At 41.4% G+C, this 15559-nt stretch overlaps 1 protein-coding gene across 1 annotated transcript in view; it reads right to left on the bottom strand.

The window, feature by feature from the left end:
* Positions 1–15559, bottom strand: part of LOC135198697 (torsin-1A-like) — a 46863-nt gene that overhangs the window by 17714 nt on the left and 13590 nt on the right. Inside the window, exons 4-6 of the mRNA XM_064226531.1 lie at positions 7332–7483; positions 4709–4857; positions 3764–3908 (exon numbers count right to left, since the gene is read on the bottom strand). Coding sequence (XP_064082601.1) covers positions 3764–3908; positions 4709–4857; positions 7332–7483 — 446 coding nt within the window. The remainder of the gene's footprint in view (positions 1–3763; positions 3909–4708; positions 4858–7331; positions 7484–15559) is intronic.

Genomic DNA, 15559 nt, shown 5'->3' with positions numbered 1-15559 from the left:
GTATGAGAGAGATGAAAGAGCGGCTGAGAGGAAAGAGCAGCTGAGAGAGAAATGCAGCAACAAGAAAGAGAGAAAGAGCTTATGCATGAGTTGGAAATTGCTCGGTTAAGGGAAAGTACTCGTAACAGTCGGTCAGGCGAGAACGAAAACGAAGCTGATACATTAGGTATGACTCGTATGAGTGCAGTGCTAAAGTTAGTACCAAAGTTTGATGAGGAAGATGTTACGACATATTTCATGTGTTTTGAGAAGTTAATGGAATGAGTAGGTTCTCCTAAAGAAACGTGGACTTTATATTTGCTGTCAGTTTTGAGTGGTAGGGCACTTACTGTGTATAGTTGCATGTCTAAGGAGGAATGTGATAATTACGATATCGTGAAAGAAACCATTCTTAGCGCGTATAGGCTAGTACCAGAGGCGTACCGTAAGAAATTTAGAAATTTGAGAAAGGATGAAAATATTACGTATGTAGAATACGGTAAGAAGTTAGATAGGCTGTTTTTTGATTGGTTAACTTCTGCTAAAGTTGATGATTTTGATAGTTTGAAGAACTTAGTGTAGTTAGAAAACTTCAAGGATAACATATCCCCTGAGATTAAACTTTATATAGAGGATAGGCGAGAAGTATCTTTTGCAGGAGCAACTAGGCTAGCTGACCAATATAGTCTAACTCATAATTTGAGGGTTAGTAGGAAACGAAATGATCCTTCGTCTGGTAGAGTACAAAGCAGTAAAGGTTTCAGTCCTAGTAATAGCAATGCGAGTAAAAGTGACTATTCCTGTTATACATGCGGAAAACCTGGTCATACGTCTAAGGTTTGTAAGAGTAGAATGGCATATAGTGGCTCAGAATTAACTTGTTTCCGATGTAATGGGAAAGGGCATTTAGCGAGAAATTGTGCAGCAGAAAGGAAGGACGGTAAGAAACCAGTATCGCTAGTTAACCTTTCGTCAAGTAGGGATGATGTGATGAGAGAAACTAGGAAAGTTTTTGGCAAATTTCTGTCGGAAGGCGTAGTTTCCTCTCTTGGAGGAGTAGATTCGAGAGAAGTGGTCTTGCTTCGAGACACAGGGGCCGCTGTCTCACTGATTCGAAGAGAGTGTTTGCCGAACAGGGCAGAAATCAGTATGGAAGAGAAAGTTATGTTAGGTGGATTTCCTAACACGTGTGTTCTTTGTCCTTTGTTGAAGTTGAATTTAGAAAGTCAGGTAGTGTCAGGAGAAGTAAAACTTGCAGTTGTGGACAGTTTGCCCGTTGAAGGCGTTGACATTATTGTCGGTAATGACTTAGCTTTATCCAAGAATGTGAATCCTGTTGTGAGGAATATTCCAGTGCCTGAAATGGTAGTAACTAGGTCGGGTTTAGATACAGACATAGAATACGATCATAATTTGTTCGTGGATTCGAACGAGTGTGAGTTCGTGGATTCGAACGAGTGTGATAGAGGTAGCGAGGTTGATCTTAGCATGAGTGTGGCTTAGAGAGCGAACTCTATCGTGGACAGTAGTAGCCAAGGGGAAGGCGTAGCTGTCGAGAGTAACGTAGTGAATGTACCAGTATCTAGTACTAGTTACGGTGATGAATTAGGCTCTAACGTTTTGGATAAGGATGAGCTAGTCAAGTTGCAGAAAGAGGATGAGACACTAACCCGAATTTTTGAATGTGAACTGGATGATGATCTCGATGTGTGTAAGGAAACTTTTTGTTTAAAGGACGAAGTTTTGTGTCGTTATGTTCGACCGAAGTCAGGTAGTAAAGGGGAAGTCACAGAACAATTAGTAGTTCCTAGGAAGCTTCATGAACTAGTTTTGAAGTTAGCACATGATGAGCAAGGACATTTGGGAGTGAATAAAACTTTCAAGTGTATTAGTAGGACGTACTTTTGGCCTAAGATGAAAAATGATGTATGTTTTAAGAGGCATGTTTTGAGCTGTAATGAATATCAGTGCAGGGAAACCGATTCAAGTAATTTCCAGAGTTCAGTTGTGTAATATTCCTTCAGTAAGCGAATCTTTTGATGTAATTATAAATATGTTCGGAACTTTGCCTAGAAGTAAGGGTAGAGATGACTGCATAACTAATCTTGATTATTATAAAAACAATCTAAGAGATGTTTGGCAGCTTGCGGAGGAGAACGGAAGCGCTTGGCAATTAGCGAAAGAAAACCCGAACGGAAGTAAAGGGGAAACTGAAGGAAACCCTCATCTTCGAGCAAAAGAGAGGAGTTTGTGTGTAAGAGATAAAGTTTTAGTACTAGTCTCGAGAGAAAGTCCATTTTTACCTTATAAGTACGAAGGTCTTTATTCAGTGTTAGAGAAGAGGGGAAATATATATCATAGAATTAATGTGGGTAAGAGTAGAGCAAAGTCAGTAAATGTAGATTTGCTTCAGAATTATAAACAACGCCCCGTGCCTTGGCCTCCGCCCTTGTAACAGTGTTACTGATTGAGATTAGTTTTGACAAAAACACAAGAGGTGTTTTAGTGTTTATAAGTTTTAATCAGAGTTCAGAAAACGGAAAAAGTAAGAGAGAAGGATAATGCTATAGCAGATAGCCTCTAGAGATTTCTCAGAATGAGTAGCCTAATAACCGTTTTCTGTTATCGCACGAGTAAGTGTGAATGGAGAAGCGTGTGTGTTTCACTGGATTAAAGCTTTATGCAGAATTGTTTCCCTGCTGTTCAATTCTTGCTTCTCTTTAGAAAAAAATAAAATCAGTTGATTTCATTTTTTTTTTCTTTTGGGGGGGCGTGTGATGGTAATTGCTTCATAGCAAAGGAATATAAAGGAAAGGAGAACGCATTTTCGAGAAGTTCGGCAGCAAGGAGGCTTTCGCGCCACTGTTGGAGGCGCCTATCTTCGTGGTGGTTCCGGAATCGTCGGGCGTGTTGTGGAGCGCAAAAACACGCCAATATTACGTGAGAAACGCCGCGATTCTCTGATGCAATACCTCGTCTAGATTCATCTAAGAAGTTCTAGAAATCCCTGGAGTCGGTGACGTTCGCCGTAGGCTCCACCCCCAGAGTGCCGTATAAATACAACAAACGAACTTTGGAGAGGAGTGATCGTAGAAGAGAGAGATCGTAAAAGAGAGATCACCAGTCAGATTATCAGTGAGAGATCAGCTGCAGCAGAGATCTTACGTGAGATACGAGAAAAAAGGAACCGACGAAGGATCAATCAAAAGAAGAGTTGGTTGGATATTGGTCTAGTCGTCTTCAGGTGTGGTCTACCGTGTTATCTCGACGTCGAGCAGACTTCAGAGAAGAAAAGGTCCTGTTACAGGTGTTGGGGAATTCCTGCCTTACAAGAAGATTAGCTTCTGCAATACGGAGTCAAGAGGACGTCCGCAATCGCCGATCTACATTTATGAAGCCAGCGCGTCGAACCGCCAAATCGAGTAGCAAGTATTTGAATTGCCGCACCGTTCCCCCAGTTCATGCAGTGTAAGATTCTATCTATTTATGTAAATAGGAGATACCATTCTGCATTTACCTTTGTTAGTAAGCTTGTAAATAAACCTTTGTTGTGTTAGTGTTTCTTTCTATATTCATAACCCCAGTTTCAACTGTTTGTGTTGATAATTTTTTTATTTATTTCATATTGAACCTGAAGCGGACCTCCCTCAGAGGCCGTAACATTGTGTCGACCCTTTTCAGGATATTTCGACACCGTAACATTGTCTCTGAGATCTTCAGGGTCCGTAACAACTATAGCCCTTTTCTTTATCTGAGCAGCTTTAAAAATTATGTAAGAGCTTACTTAATAAACTCCTTGCTTCCTTTAAGACCACGTCGCTTAACCTCATCCCGTATACAAAACTCAATGTGCCTTCGTTCCAGTGGAAGAAAGGGTACGTAGAAATCTACTAAACTGTGTTGTATGAGCTCACTCTTGTGTAATCCACCTGCAAGGGACAAAAAAGGGAAATTTCATATTCTGAACTTATTTTTCCTTTTCCAGCATACCATTATTATGGGAAGTTCATCACAAAATTCCACTGATTTAAATCATATTCATTTATTTATAGTTATTTTTTTCTTGATTTAAAAAAAAAAAGGATTGGGGAGCGAAATATGCTCATGTGGCACAGTGAATATGAATAGATTTGATGAAAAGATTTTAAATATAAAATCCCTCCTCCCTTCAAGTTGCAAGATGCACTGTATTAGTAACATATTATCCTTACATTACAGTACTTCAACCTTGAAGATAAAAAAAAAAAAGATTCTATGTTAAAGAATTGTCAAAACAGGAAAAATGTGCATAAGAGAAGTGACATTGCAAAGCAATAACAGTACTAATGGCAAAGTGGTCTACAATAATAAAACTGGACAGAAGTTGACACATATCGGATTGTGAAATTGCATGTGTTGAGCCATAAAATCATTATCAATTATCCTATGCTATACACATAAGGACTTAAAATAAATCCACAAGATAAATCAGCAGAATGCAAGTGCTCCCTTGTTAAATGACTTATCTCTCATTGAACTACGATACGTACCTCTTTATGTATTCTGCACTGGACAATAATACTTGTTCATGTATTTTGTACTGGATAAAAATACCTTGTCAGGTATTTTGCATTAAACAACATCACCATATATAGGAGTCTCATTTGATTTTATAGATGAATATATCGAAAAAAAGTACATATCAAAAGGTACATAAGGTAGTATTTTAGTGCACTCCAAAACTGTGTACCTTTTTCACTAAATGCTCCACGCTCAATTAAATGCTCCATATCGGCCATTGTGATTTCTTCCCGGCTTTTCCCTTTCCGCCACATCTCTAACATTAGCCTCGTTATCTCAGGACCACCCGTGTTACTTAAGAATATAAAGATAGATTTCCTGCAAATCAAATAAACAGTGTTTGATTAAAAATCATCAAAAGCAAAATTTAATAGCATATACATAATTTTCAGTTGCAAAACACAAATAAACTATTTATCCTTTTTGTTTCCAGAAAAAACTTCAATCAATAAAACTACATAGAAAATAAAGTCAGCTGGCCATTGGCTACCTAATTTTCTAAAGTGAATCTGAATGTGTGGGTGGAAATAAATACATATATAATTAGAATTATTAATATATCTATCTATATATATATATATATATATATATATATATATAGCATATATATATATATATATATATTATAAGCGAATACCACAGGAAAATGATAGTCAGAACTCCAAGCGCTTTCGTCTTTACTAAGACATTGTCAAGGAGCTAATGAAATACAATTGGAGAGAAAGGTCTCAGATACACAACAAGATCAAGAATACCAGATGGTTAATTGTCAAAAGGGTAAAAATTAAGAGATAATCCAGGATTATCGGATAACACACGGTCACAAACCTAAACAGATTTACAGTCCAAAACATGTGAAAACTGAATATATTAATTTTGTTGCTTATATTTATCTACAACTTTTTTCATTATGAAAGCATCAAGTTTAAATAAACCAAGACTTAAATTGAGAACATTTCTATTATTTGACTTGATGAAACAAGATTCAATGATATTCCTTTTAACTGTGTCATTACATGGGATTAAGGCTCTTGCTTGACTCCAGTTAATAGGATGATCTAACTCTCTCATATGTAAGAATAATGCATTCGTTATTTGCCCAGTTCTCACAGAATATTGGTGCTGTTTGAGACGTTGTGAAAGAGATTTACCAGTCTGTCCATAATAGACTTTATCACACATTTTGCAAGGAATTTCATATATGCAGCCTGGAAAATCTTTAGGAGAATTTTTGATTACTAAACTCTTGACATTAATATAACTGAAAACAACATTTCTGTTAAAAAGCTTTAAAATTCTAGGAATATCTAAAAACCTTTCATCATAGGGTAATTTTAGAATGTTATTCTTACTAAATTCAAGTTTGTCATTAGTTGAGTAAAATGCTTTTCTAGCTCTTTTCCATGCCACATCGTTGTATTGTACACTAAATTGCTATGATTTTGGTATATAACAAATTGTAAAACAATCAAAGCAACACAGAGAAAATATCAATATCACAAAATGATGTATGAATTCGTAACACGCGGACGTACAAAAGTTTTTTCTAAAATTCACCATAAATCGAAATATTGTGCTAGAGACTTCCCGTTTGTTGCAAAATGAAGGTAACTGATTGAATATTACTAGACTGTAAGTGTTTTAGCTTACAATTGCAGTTTTTTACAATTTTAGTCGAGTTAAAGTTGACCGAAGGTCGAATGTTTTCTATTGTGATTTATATGAAAATATTTCAAAACTGATAAAAGCTACAACCATGAGTTATTTTTTGTTGTATTCTACATAATATTGCACACATTTTCATGTATAACACTTTATGTAAGGTCTAATATAAAACGTGCAAAAACTACGACAAGGTGACTAGAGAAATTCCAAGATTTTCAGCAAAGTTACTGCAAGTGGAGGGAAGGAAATTTAAAAAATTCACCATAAATCGAAATATTGTGCTAGAGACTTCCCGTTTGTTGCAATATGAAGGTAAATGATTGAATGTTACTAGAATGTAAGAGTTTTACCTTACAATTGCATTTTTCGACCATTTTGGTCGAGTCAAAATTGACCGCAGGTTTAAATTTTGGCACTTATCGTGATTTATATGAAAATATTTTAAAACTGATAAAAGCTACAAGCAAGAGTTATTTTTTGTTGTATTCTACATGAAATTGTGCACATTTTCATGTATAACACTTTATGTAAGGCCTAATAGAAAACGGTGCAAAATTTATGACAAGGTGACTAAGGAAATTCCGAGAATTTCAGCAGTTACCCCGTGCGGAGGGAAGGAAAGTTTTTTTTTTTTCAAAAATTCACCATAAATCGAAATATTGTGCTAGAGACTTCCTGTTTGTTGCAAAATGAAGGTAAATGATTGAATGTTACTAGAATGTAAGGGTTTCAGCAGTCACTTGCAAAAGTTCTGCAAAACACGAATGCGTCACGAAATCGCTCTCCGACGATGTGTCGCTGATGCTTTGTAGTGTGATAAGAAAGAAATTCCCGCATGCGCAGCTGGGTAAGGCTTGTAAACAAAACAACAGCGTGATCCGTGAACTCCCAGCATCCCTCAAGGCGAGACTTAAAATATTTTGCAAACTAGGCCTGTAACTATTTTTCTGCGAATATTTAAAAAAACTTTTTGTAGTCGACGTAATGTACGTCCACTTAGCACCAACAGACAATTTTAGTCGATGTACAATACATCCAGTCGGCGTTTAAGGGTTAAAAGTTGGGTGTCCATTTCTGTAAAAAAGACAAGTGATTGTAATTGTGGCCTGTGCAGCTCATATTATTACCTGAAATCAACTCCGTCAATGTTTTCATGGTAATCGATAAAAGGCTTGATTCCATCAATCATACCGACAGGCATTTTATCAATCTCGTCGAAGATGAAGAGAGACCTCTCACACTTGCTTACATTTCCACGTATCCAATCTTGTAAGTGTAACTACAAAGAAAAATTAAACACGTTAATAACTAAATACAATGTGATCAATTACAAAAATGATATTGTTATAATACAATAAAGTTTCATACATACTTACCTGGCAGATATATACATAGCTAAGACTCCGTCGTCCCCGACAGAAATTCAAATTTCGCGCCACTCGCTACAGGTAGGTCAGGTGATCTACCGGCCTGGCCCTGGGTTGGGTGGCAGGACTAGGAACCATTCCCGTTTTCTACTCATATATTTTCTCTTCCACCTGTCTCCTTGCGGGGAGGCTGGGTGGGCCCTAATCGTATATATCTGCCAGGTAAGTATGTATGAAACTTTATTGTATTATAACAATATCATTTTCATACAATCAACTTACCTGTCAGATATATACATAGCTGATTGGCACCCTTCGGTGGAGGGTAAGAGACAGCTACTACTAGAATAGACAGGTAAACAACATCTGTTGTAGGTATAAAATAAAAACCTTGGTTCCTACCTGATAGGTGGTAGACTTCGTGGGTGTTTTCCCCGTAGTCTGCATCACCTCAAGAAACTTTAGCGAGATATGTGATCTATGGCCAAGAATTCTTGTGGGTCTGCCGAAGGGGTCTTATCCACTTACTCGGCAGAGCCTGAAAGGACTTTGTCAATGGGTGCTGATCCACTTACATGACAACACACCTTATTAAGGAGCATACAACCAATCCCGACCACCTGATCCTAACCACCATGTTAGTATTAAAAATTGCTCAGAGTTATCCCCAACTCTTCGCAACAACCGTAACTCAAACCACAATGCACAAGCACACAATAATTTCAAAAAAAAATTTTATCTAATACAAGATATCACAAGAGTTCCTTACTAAACTGAAGTGACTGGCCGCTTGTGCGGCAACTGCACTTGTTCAGCAGAAAGTCTAGAACATATCTATTAGACTTAAGTAGTAAAAAAAAAATTTTTAAGGATTGTTGTAAGCTCCTGTACCCAGGATTGTGCCCGCAGACACAAAAGGACCTAATGAAAAACATTTTTCATAGGTCACACGCACGTCCTTCAAATAGTGAGCCGCAAACACAGAATTACATCTCCAATATGTCGCTTCCAAGATATTCTTCAGCGACATATTTCTCTGAAAAGAGAGAGACGTCGCCACTGCTCTCACTTCATGAGCTCTTACTCTCAGGAGTTTTAAAGAATCGTCCGTGCAAGCCTTATGAGCGTCCATAATTACGTTCCTGACAAAAAAGGCTAATGCATTCTTAGACATAGGTCTTGATGGATCCTTCACTGAGCACCACAGGCCTTGTCTAGAACCTCCCAAATGTTCCTTTTTCTTTAAGTAAAACTTTAATGCCCTTACCGGGCAAAGAGACCTCTCCGGTTCCCTGCCGACGAGACCCGATAATCCTTTTATTTCGAAGTTTCTCGGCCAGGGGTTCGAAGGATTTTCATTCTTCGCCAAGAATAATTCCTTGAAGGAACAGATGGCTGAATCTACATTGAACCCGACTTTGTCACTAAGGGCGTGCAGTTCGCTAACCCTTTTTGCCGTCGCCAGTGACAAAAGGAATAAACATTTTCTCGTTATATCACGAAACGAGGCCAAATGTAGGGGTTCAAATCTCTCTGAAGCCAAGAACTTCAGTATTACGTCTAGATTCCAGTTAGGGGGAGAAGTCATCTTAGACTTCTTAGTCTCAAACGACCTAATCAGATCATGCAGATCCTTATTGTTTCCCAAATCTAGGCCTCTATTCCTAAAGACGGCCGATAGCATACTTCTATAGCCCTTTATCGTGGCTACGGAGAGCTGCGACTCTTCCCTCAGAAATAACAGAAAATCAGCTATTTCTGCTACAGAGGTACTGGAGGAGGACAACTTCTTTGACTTACACCACCTTCTAAAAACTTCCCACTTGGATTGGTAAACGCCGGATAGTGGAAAGTCTCCGGGCCTCTGCGATCGAGCTTGCTGCTTTACTAGAAAAGCCTCTCGCTCTGACAAGTCTTTCGATAGTCGAAAGGCAGTCAGAGCGAGAGCGGGGAGGTTTTGATGAAACCTCTCGAAGTGTGGTTGTCTGAGAAGATCCCTCCTTTGTGGAAGGGATCTGGGGAAGTCTACTATCCACTCCAGTACCTCTGGAAACCATTCTTGAGCTGGCCAAAAGGGGGCTATCAGGGTCATTCTTGTCCCCTTTGAAGTCACAAACTTCCTGAGTACTTGCCCCAGAATCTTGAATGGGGGAAATGCGTAAACGTCTACCTGAGACCAATCTAGTAGGAAGGCGTCTACTGCTAGAGCTCTGGGATCTTCTACCACTGAACAGAAGACTTCCAGTCTCCTCGAGAGGAACGTGGCAAAGAGGTCGACATGAGGAGTTCCCCAAAGAGACCAGAGCTTGAGGCAAACTTCTGAGTGGAGGGTCCACTCGGTATGAAGGACCTGGTTCCTCCTGCTCAGCCTGTCCGCTCGTACGTTCCTTACTCCCTGAACGAACCTCGGTCAAGAGAGAGATGTTCCTCTGGGATGTCCACAACAGAAGTTTTCTCGTGAGTTCGTAAAGGGCATACGAGTGAGTACCTCCTTGCTCCGAATGTATGCCAGAGCGGTTGTATTGTCCGCATTCACTTGAACTATTTTGTTGCAAACTAACGGTTCGAAGCTCTTTAGAGCTAGGTGTACAGCTAGCAGTTCTTTGCAGTTTATGTGCCAGGACACTTGAAGAGCATTCCAAGTGCCTGACACTTTCTCTCTTTCCCAAAGTTGCTCCCCTCCCAACCTTTTTCCGACGTCGTCGGAAAAACAATACAAGGTTTGGGCTCTGTATTTCCAGGGAAGTACCTTTGTTTTCCCTCAGTGGGAGTAACCACCATTCTAGATGTCGTTTTATCAGATCTGGAATGGGAAAAAAGTCCGAGAGGAGTCCTGTCTTCATGTTCCACGAACTTCTGAGGAAGAACTGAAGAGGACGGAGATGAAGTCTTCCTAGGTGAAAGAACTGTTCGAGCGAGGAAAGGGTCCCTAACAGGCTCAACCATTCCCTCGCCGAAGTCCGTTCCTTCCTTAGGAAGAGAGAGACTTTTTCTAAACCTCTCGCTAGTCTCTCTTGAGAAGGAAATACTCGAAAACCCCGAGAATCCATCCGAATCCCTAGATAGACCAAGTTCTGGCTGGGGATCAGTTGGGACTTCTCGAGGTTCACGAGTAATCCTAAAGTCTTTATAAGGTTTAGTGTCACATTCAGGTCCTCCAAACACTGTTCCTCTGACTTTGCTCTGATAGCCAGTCGTCTAGATAAAGAGATATACTGATTCCTTTCAGATGAAGCCATCTCGCCACATTTTTCAAAAGGTTCGTGAAAACCTGAGGCGCCGTCGACAGGCGAAGCACAAGGCTCTGAATTGGAAGATCCTTCCCCCGTCATGAAACGGAGGTACTTCTTCGACGAAGGATGGATCGGGACGTGAAAATATGCGTCCTGGAGATCCAGAGACACCATCCAATCCCCTTGGCGAAGAGCCGCCAGGACTGAAGCAGAGGTTTCCATGGAGAACTTCTGTTTTTGAACAAACTTGTTCAGAGCGCTGACATCCAGAACTGGTCTCCATCCCCCCGAGGCTTTCGCAACCAAGAAAAGACGATTGTAAAACCCCGGGGAGCTTTGATCCAGCACAAGTTCTATAGCTCTCTTGTCCACATCTGATCCACCATTTGTTGAAGAGTATCTTTCAACACAGGGTCCTTGTACTTGGCGGACAATTCCCTCGGAGTTGACGTCAGGGGAGGATTGTCCAGGAAAGGAATGAGATATCCCTTCTGAAGAACCGACATCGACCAAGGATCTGTGTCGATGCGAGTCCAGGCTTCCGCAAATCCCCGGAGCCTGGCACCTACTGGTGTTTGGAGGAGCGCCACTTCACTTTCCCCTTTTAAACCCCTTTTAAAGGGGCGGAACGAGGCTCGACCTCTCTTCTCGGTCGTTTTCCTTTTAGCGGTAACTCTAGTTGGAGGGCCACCTCGAAAGGGCCGAACAGGAGTAGACGCCACTTTCTTTTCTCCCACCATTACTGGTCTCTTCTTCCTGGACGATTGCAGGAGAAGATCTTGAGTCGCTTTCTCCGTCAGCGATCGGGAAATATCCTTCACCAACTGTGACGGGAACAGAAAAATCAGACCTAGGGGCGAATAACAAAGCTGCTCTTTGTGAGTGTGATACTGCTTTCGTCAAGAAAGCGCTAAACACAGATCTCTTCTTCAAGAGACCTGCTCCAAACAAGGAAGAAACTTCCCCTGAGCCGTCTTGCACGCCTTGTCAATACATGACAAAATTGCTAGGAGTACATCCGGTTCTAGCCCTTCAGGGGCATGAGCCTTCTTGGACATCACCCCAAGAAGGGACCAATCTAGGAAGTTAAAGACTTCTAGAATGTGAAAAAGTCCCTTGAGGAGATGATCCAACGTCTGAAAGGCCCCAAGTAATTCTTAGCCGTGTGAAGGCTATGTCTCCTGGATGCGTCTACCAGACTGGAAAAGTCAGCTTCAGCTGAAGCAGGGAGAGTGAGACCCATATTCTCCCCAGTCTGGTACCAAATCCCTCTCTTGCCGGTCAGTCTAGGGGGAGGCATGCAAAAGACTGTCCTTACTAGCTCCTTCTTAGTAAGCATCCAGTTATCCAGCGATTGCAGAGCTCTCTTCATAGAAATCGTCGGTCTCATCTTCACGAACGCCGACGATTTCGGAGTCTTCGAGCATGAAAACAGTGAACGAGGCGAAGGAGGAGCGGCAGGGATCAATGCATCTCCGTATTCCTGGAGAAGGAGAGCTGTCAAGACTTTGTAGTTCGACAGTCCTTCCTTACTGTGAGACTCGTCCTCTGATTCCTCTTCCATAATCGGATCAGTAGGAGAGGCCACTTCTCGTTCCTTGGGGTCGGGTTCTTGTCCAACAATTCTCTCTACTGGGGACAAACTCCTAATAGAGAGGGGCTAAGAGAGTGTAAAGAGCTCCTATGCTTGACTGGCTCTTCGTACTTGGCTGGCGCCTCGCGCCTGGCTGGCGCCTCGCGCTTGGCTGGCGTCTCGCGCCTGGCTGACTCCTCGCGCTTGGTTGGCGCCTCGCGCCTGGCAAGATCCTCGCGCTTGGCTGGCGTCTCGCGCCTGACTGACTCTTCTCGCTTGGCTGGCGCCTCGCGCCTGACTGGTGCCTCGCGCCTCTCAAAAGTCTCTCGCCTGACTGACGCCTCGTGCCTTGTTGAAGTCTCGCGTCTTCCTGAAGTCCCATCCTTGCGTGACAGATGCTTTTCTGGAGCCTCACGCTTGGATGAATGCTCACGCCTGTTTGTTACTCCGCGCTCGGCTGAAGCTACTGATCTGGCAGACGTATCCCATCTGGGAGAATCCTCTCGTCTGTAATGCGTTTCTCCGCTTGTCTGACTCTCTCTTAGAGACGCTTCTCGTCTGTAGGACGCCTCGCGCTTGGCTGTTGCTACGCGCTTGTCTGTCGAATCCAGATCTTCCCATGAGTCTCTATCTGAGATCTCAAAAGACTCACGTCTCACAGGAGCCTCACTCCTGGTGGGAGAAGGAAGACGAGTCTTCTTGACCGGCAGTCTGACGTCTTTCTTACGAGGAGGATCCTTCGAAAGGACTCCTACTAGGGCGGAAAGCTGTTCCTGTACCGCCAAAATGATCCTTTTGGACGCTTCTCCTGCGTCTTCTTGAACGGGAGAGGAGACCTCGAAGGCGTGTTGCCCCCCATCATGGGACGGCGAAACCCTCTTCGCCTTCTTGATAGAAGGAGGCTCTTCTTCCGAAAAGCGTTCTGGGCTTGAATCCAAACCAGGATCTCTCCAGTGCCTTTTCAGGGGCCTGGACAAGTCCGAATCCTTCCACCCTCGTTTAGGAGAGGGAGAAGCGGACGAAGAGAAGCACTCTCTGAGGACGCTTTTTCGATAGCGGTCCTGAGCAGGCTGTCTATAAACAGCACCTGCTGAAGGGACGCCTGACCGGGGGGAATTCTCCACAACCTCCGTACGGCTTTCGACTTTCCTTCTCCTCTGGGCTTGGGAGCTTGGAAGAGGTCTAGGCCTGGGAGCGTCGCAGAGACGGTCAGACGCCCCCTCCACAACACTGGGGACACTCACTTCACTAAAATCACTTTCACAATCCTTACCTTTTATGGTAGCCATTTCGGATCTCATCCTGTGAAGTGTAGCCTTCAGTTCAGCAATTTCCGAAGCTGAATCTGAATGTACGGCCAGTGAGGGTCCTGATACAGAATCATAATTAAGAGAAGAGTTAGAATTATCCAAAGGCTCAATAGGCCTTGTACAACTACCCGCCATCTTAGATGCAGCCCTTCTGACTCTATCCCTTTCTAACTTCTTCAAGTAAGAAGTTAGAGTCTTCCATTCCTCAACATTCAACCTTTCACACTCATGACAGGTGTTAGAAATAGAACAATCAAAACCCCTACATTTGCGACATACAGTGTGAGGATCAACCGAAGCTTTCGGTATCCTCACCTTGCAGCCTACATTCACACACATTCTCACACAAACACTTGAATCAGACATTCTGAAGAAAAAAATAAAAAAGCAAGTCCAAATCCAGTCCACAGTAGCGAATGCCAAAACAACGATCCAGGTACGTCACCAAAAGTCCACAAAAAGATGATCAATTGCTTAGAAAAGCGAATTCCAGTCAAGAGGAGGCAGCAACGATGTTGATACCACCGGCGACAGAAAATATATGAGTAGAAAACGGGAATGGTTCCTAGTCCTGCCACCCAGGGCAGGCCGGTAGATCACCTGACCTACCTGTAGCGAGTGGCGCGAAATTTGAATTTCTGTCGGGGACGACGGAGTCTTAGCTATGTATATATCTGACAGGTAAGTTGATTGTATGAAAACTCATGTTTTATAACTTCTTGTTTTGTAATGACTGTCGTGAGTCAATATGTAAATTAAAATTAATTATTTTACTGCATGATCAATGCAATCATGTCAATTACCTGAATATTTAGGCAAAATGTGTCAATATTTCACAAGATTTCCTTTACACCTGATGTATCTGAGACATGTGGTTTACTGGTCAGGTGAAGATGCAATGCAATACTACCTTACAACAATTTGTTATATTTTAATAATTTATCTTTTTTTTTTCTTCTCTAATAGCTGATCTCTTCTTTCTGTATTTCCTATTATTTTTTGTAAGTTCTTTCAAGTGAACATCATATTGTTTGGAGGCTTGATTTTCAAGTCAACTGCCCCTGAAGGGAAGTAAAAGGATAAAAATCAGAGGGAGCCAGAGGCTGAAGGGATGCCGCAACTAGTGCACCATGGGAGGTGACAGCTCAAAGTTCACTGTCTTAATTGCCATTGCTAAACTGTGACTATTCATTATGTACTAGAATCTATGGACAATTCATTGGTTAAATACCCTATAGCCATCCAGTTTTAATCATTGTGGGGAATTAAATAAATTTTCATAATCTTCATTATCTGGAGACTTACCTATCATTAAAGATATGTAACTTACATCTCCTGGCCTATCGGCACAGAAATATAAGCTTTCTTTAACAGTACATATGTAAGATTCGTCCTAAATATTTACCTGTCATTCACTTAATTTTTGCAAGTCTCTTGTACTGTACCTGGCTTCATCTTGAAGCAAAGACTGGCCACTATGGCAATGGAAACTTGACTACCTGTTTGAAGTACGCTGAACCATTTACCCCCTTTATCTCTATCATACCTTTAAGATCTCTTTCATAAGTGTTTTCTATGAATGGCAAGTATACTAAGGGACACTACCAGATGTTTTGTTGCCACTGGATTAGCCTAACAAGTGCTTAAAACATTTAGATTTTCAAGAAATATTTTATACTCATCCTAATGAAATTCATAAATTTAAATTTAGGTAACCCACTAGATGGCCAAGTTGTTTAAGCAGATGGTGAATGTTTAATTCTTATTATAGAATTATAGAATAAGTATGTCACAATGGTAACTCCCTGACTATAATAGATTGTAAAGTTGCAATACTTTTTAGAACTTTGCAGCGTAAAGGTAAAAGTTCAG

Source organism: Macrobrachium nipponense, chromosome 22 (assembly GCF_015104395.2).
Source record: "Macrobrachium nipponense isolate FS-2020 chromosome 22, ASM1510439v2, whole genome shotgun sequence".
In the NCBI taxonomy this organism is placed as follows: domain Eukaryota; kingdom Metazoa; phylum Arthropoda; class Malacostraca; order Decapoda; family Palaemonidae; genus Macrobrachium; species Macrobrachium nipponense.
The sequence above is the reverse complement of the archived record's forward strand: the minus strand, read 5'-3'. Positions and strand labels throughout refer to the sequence as shown.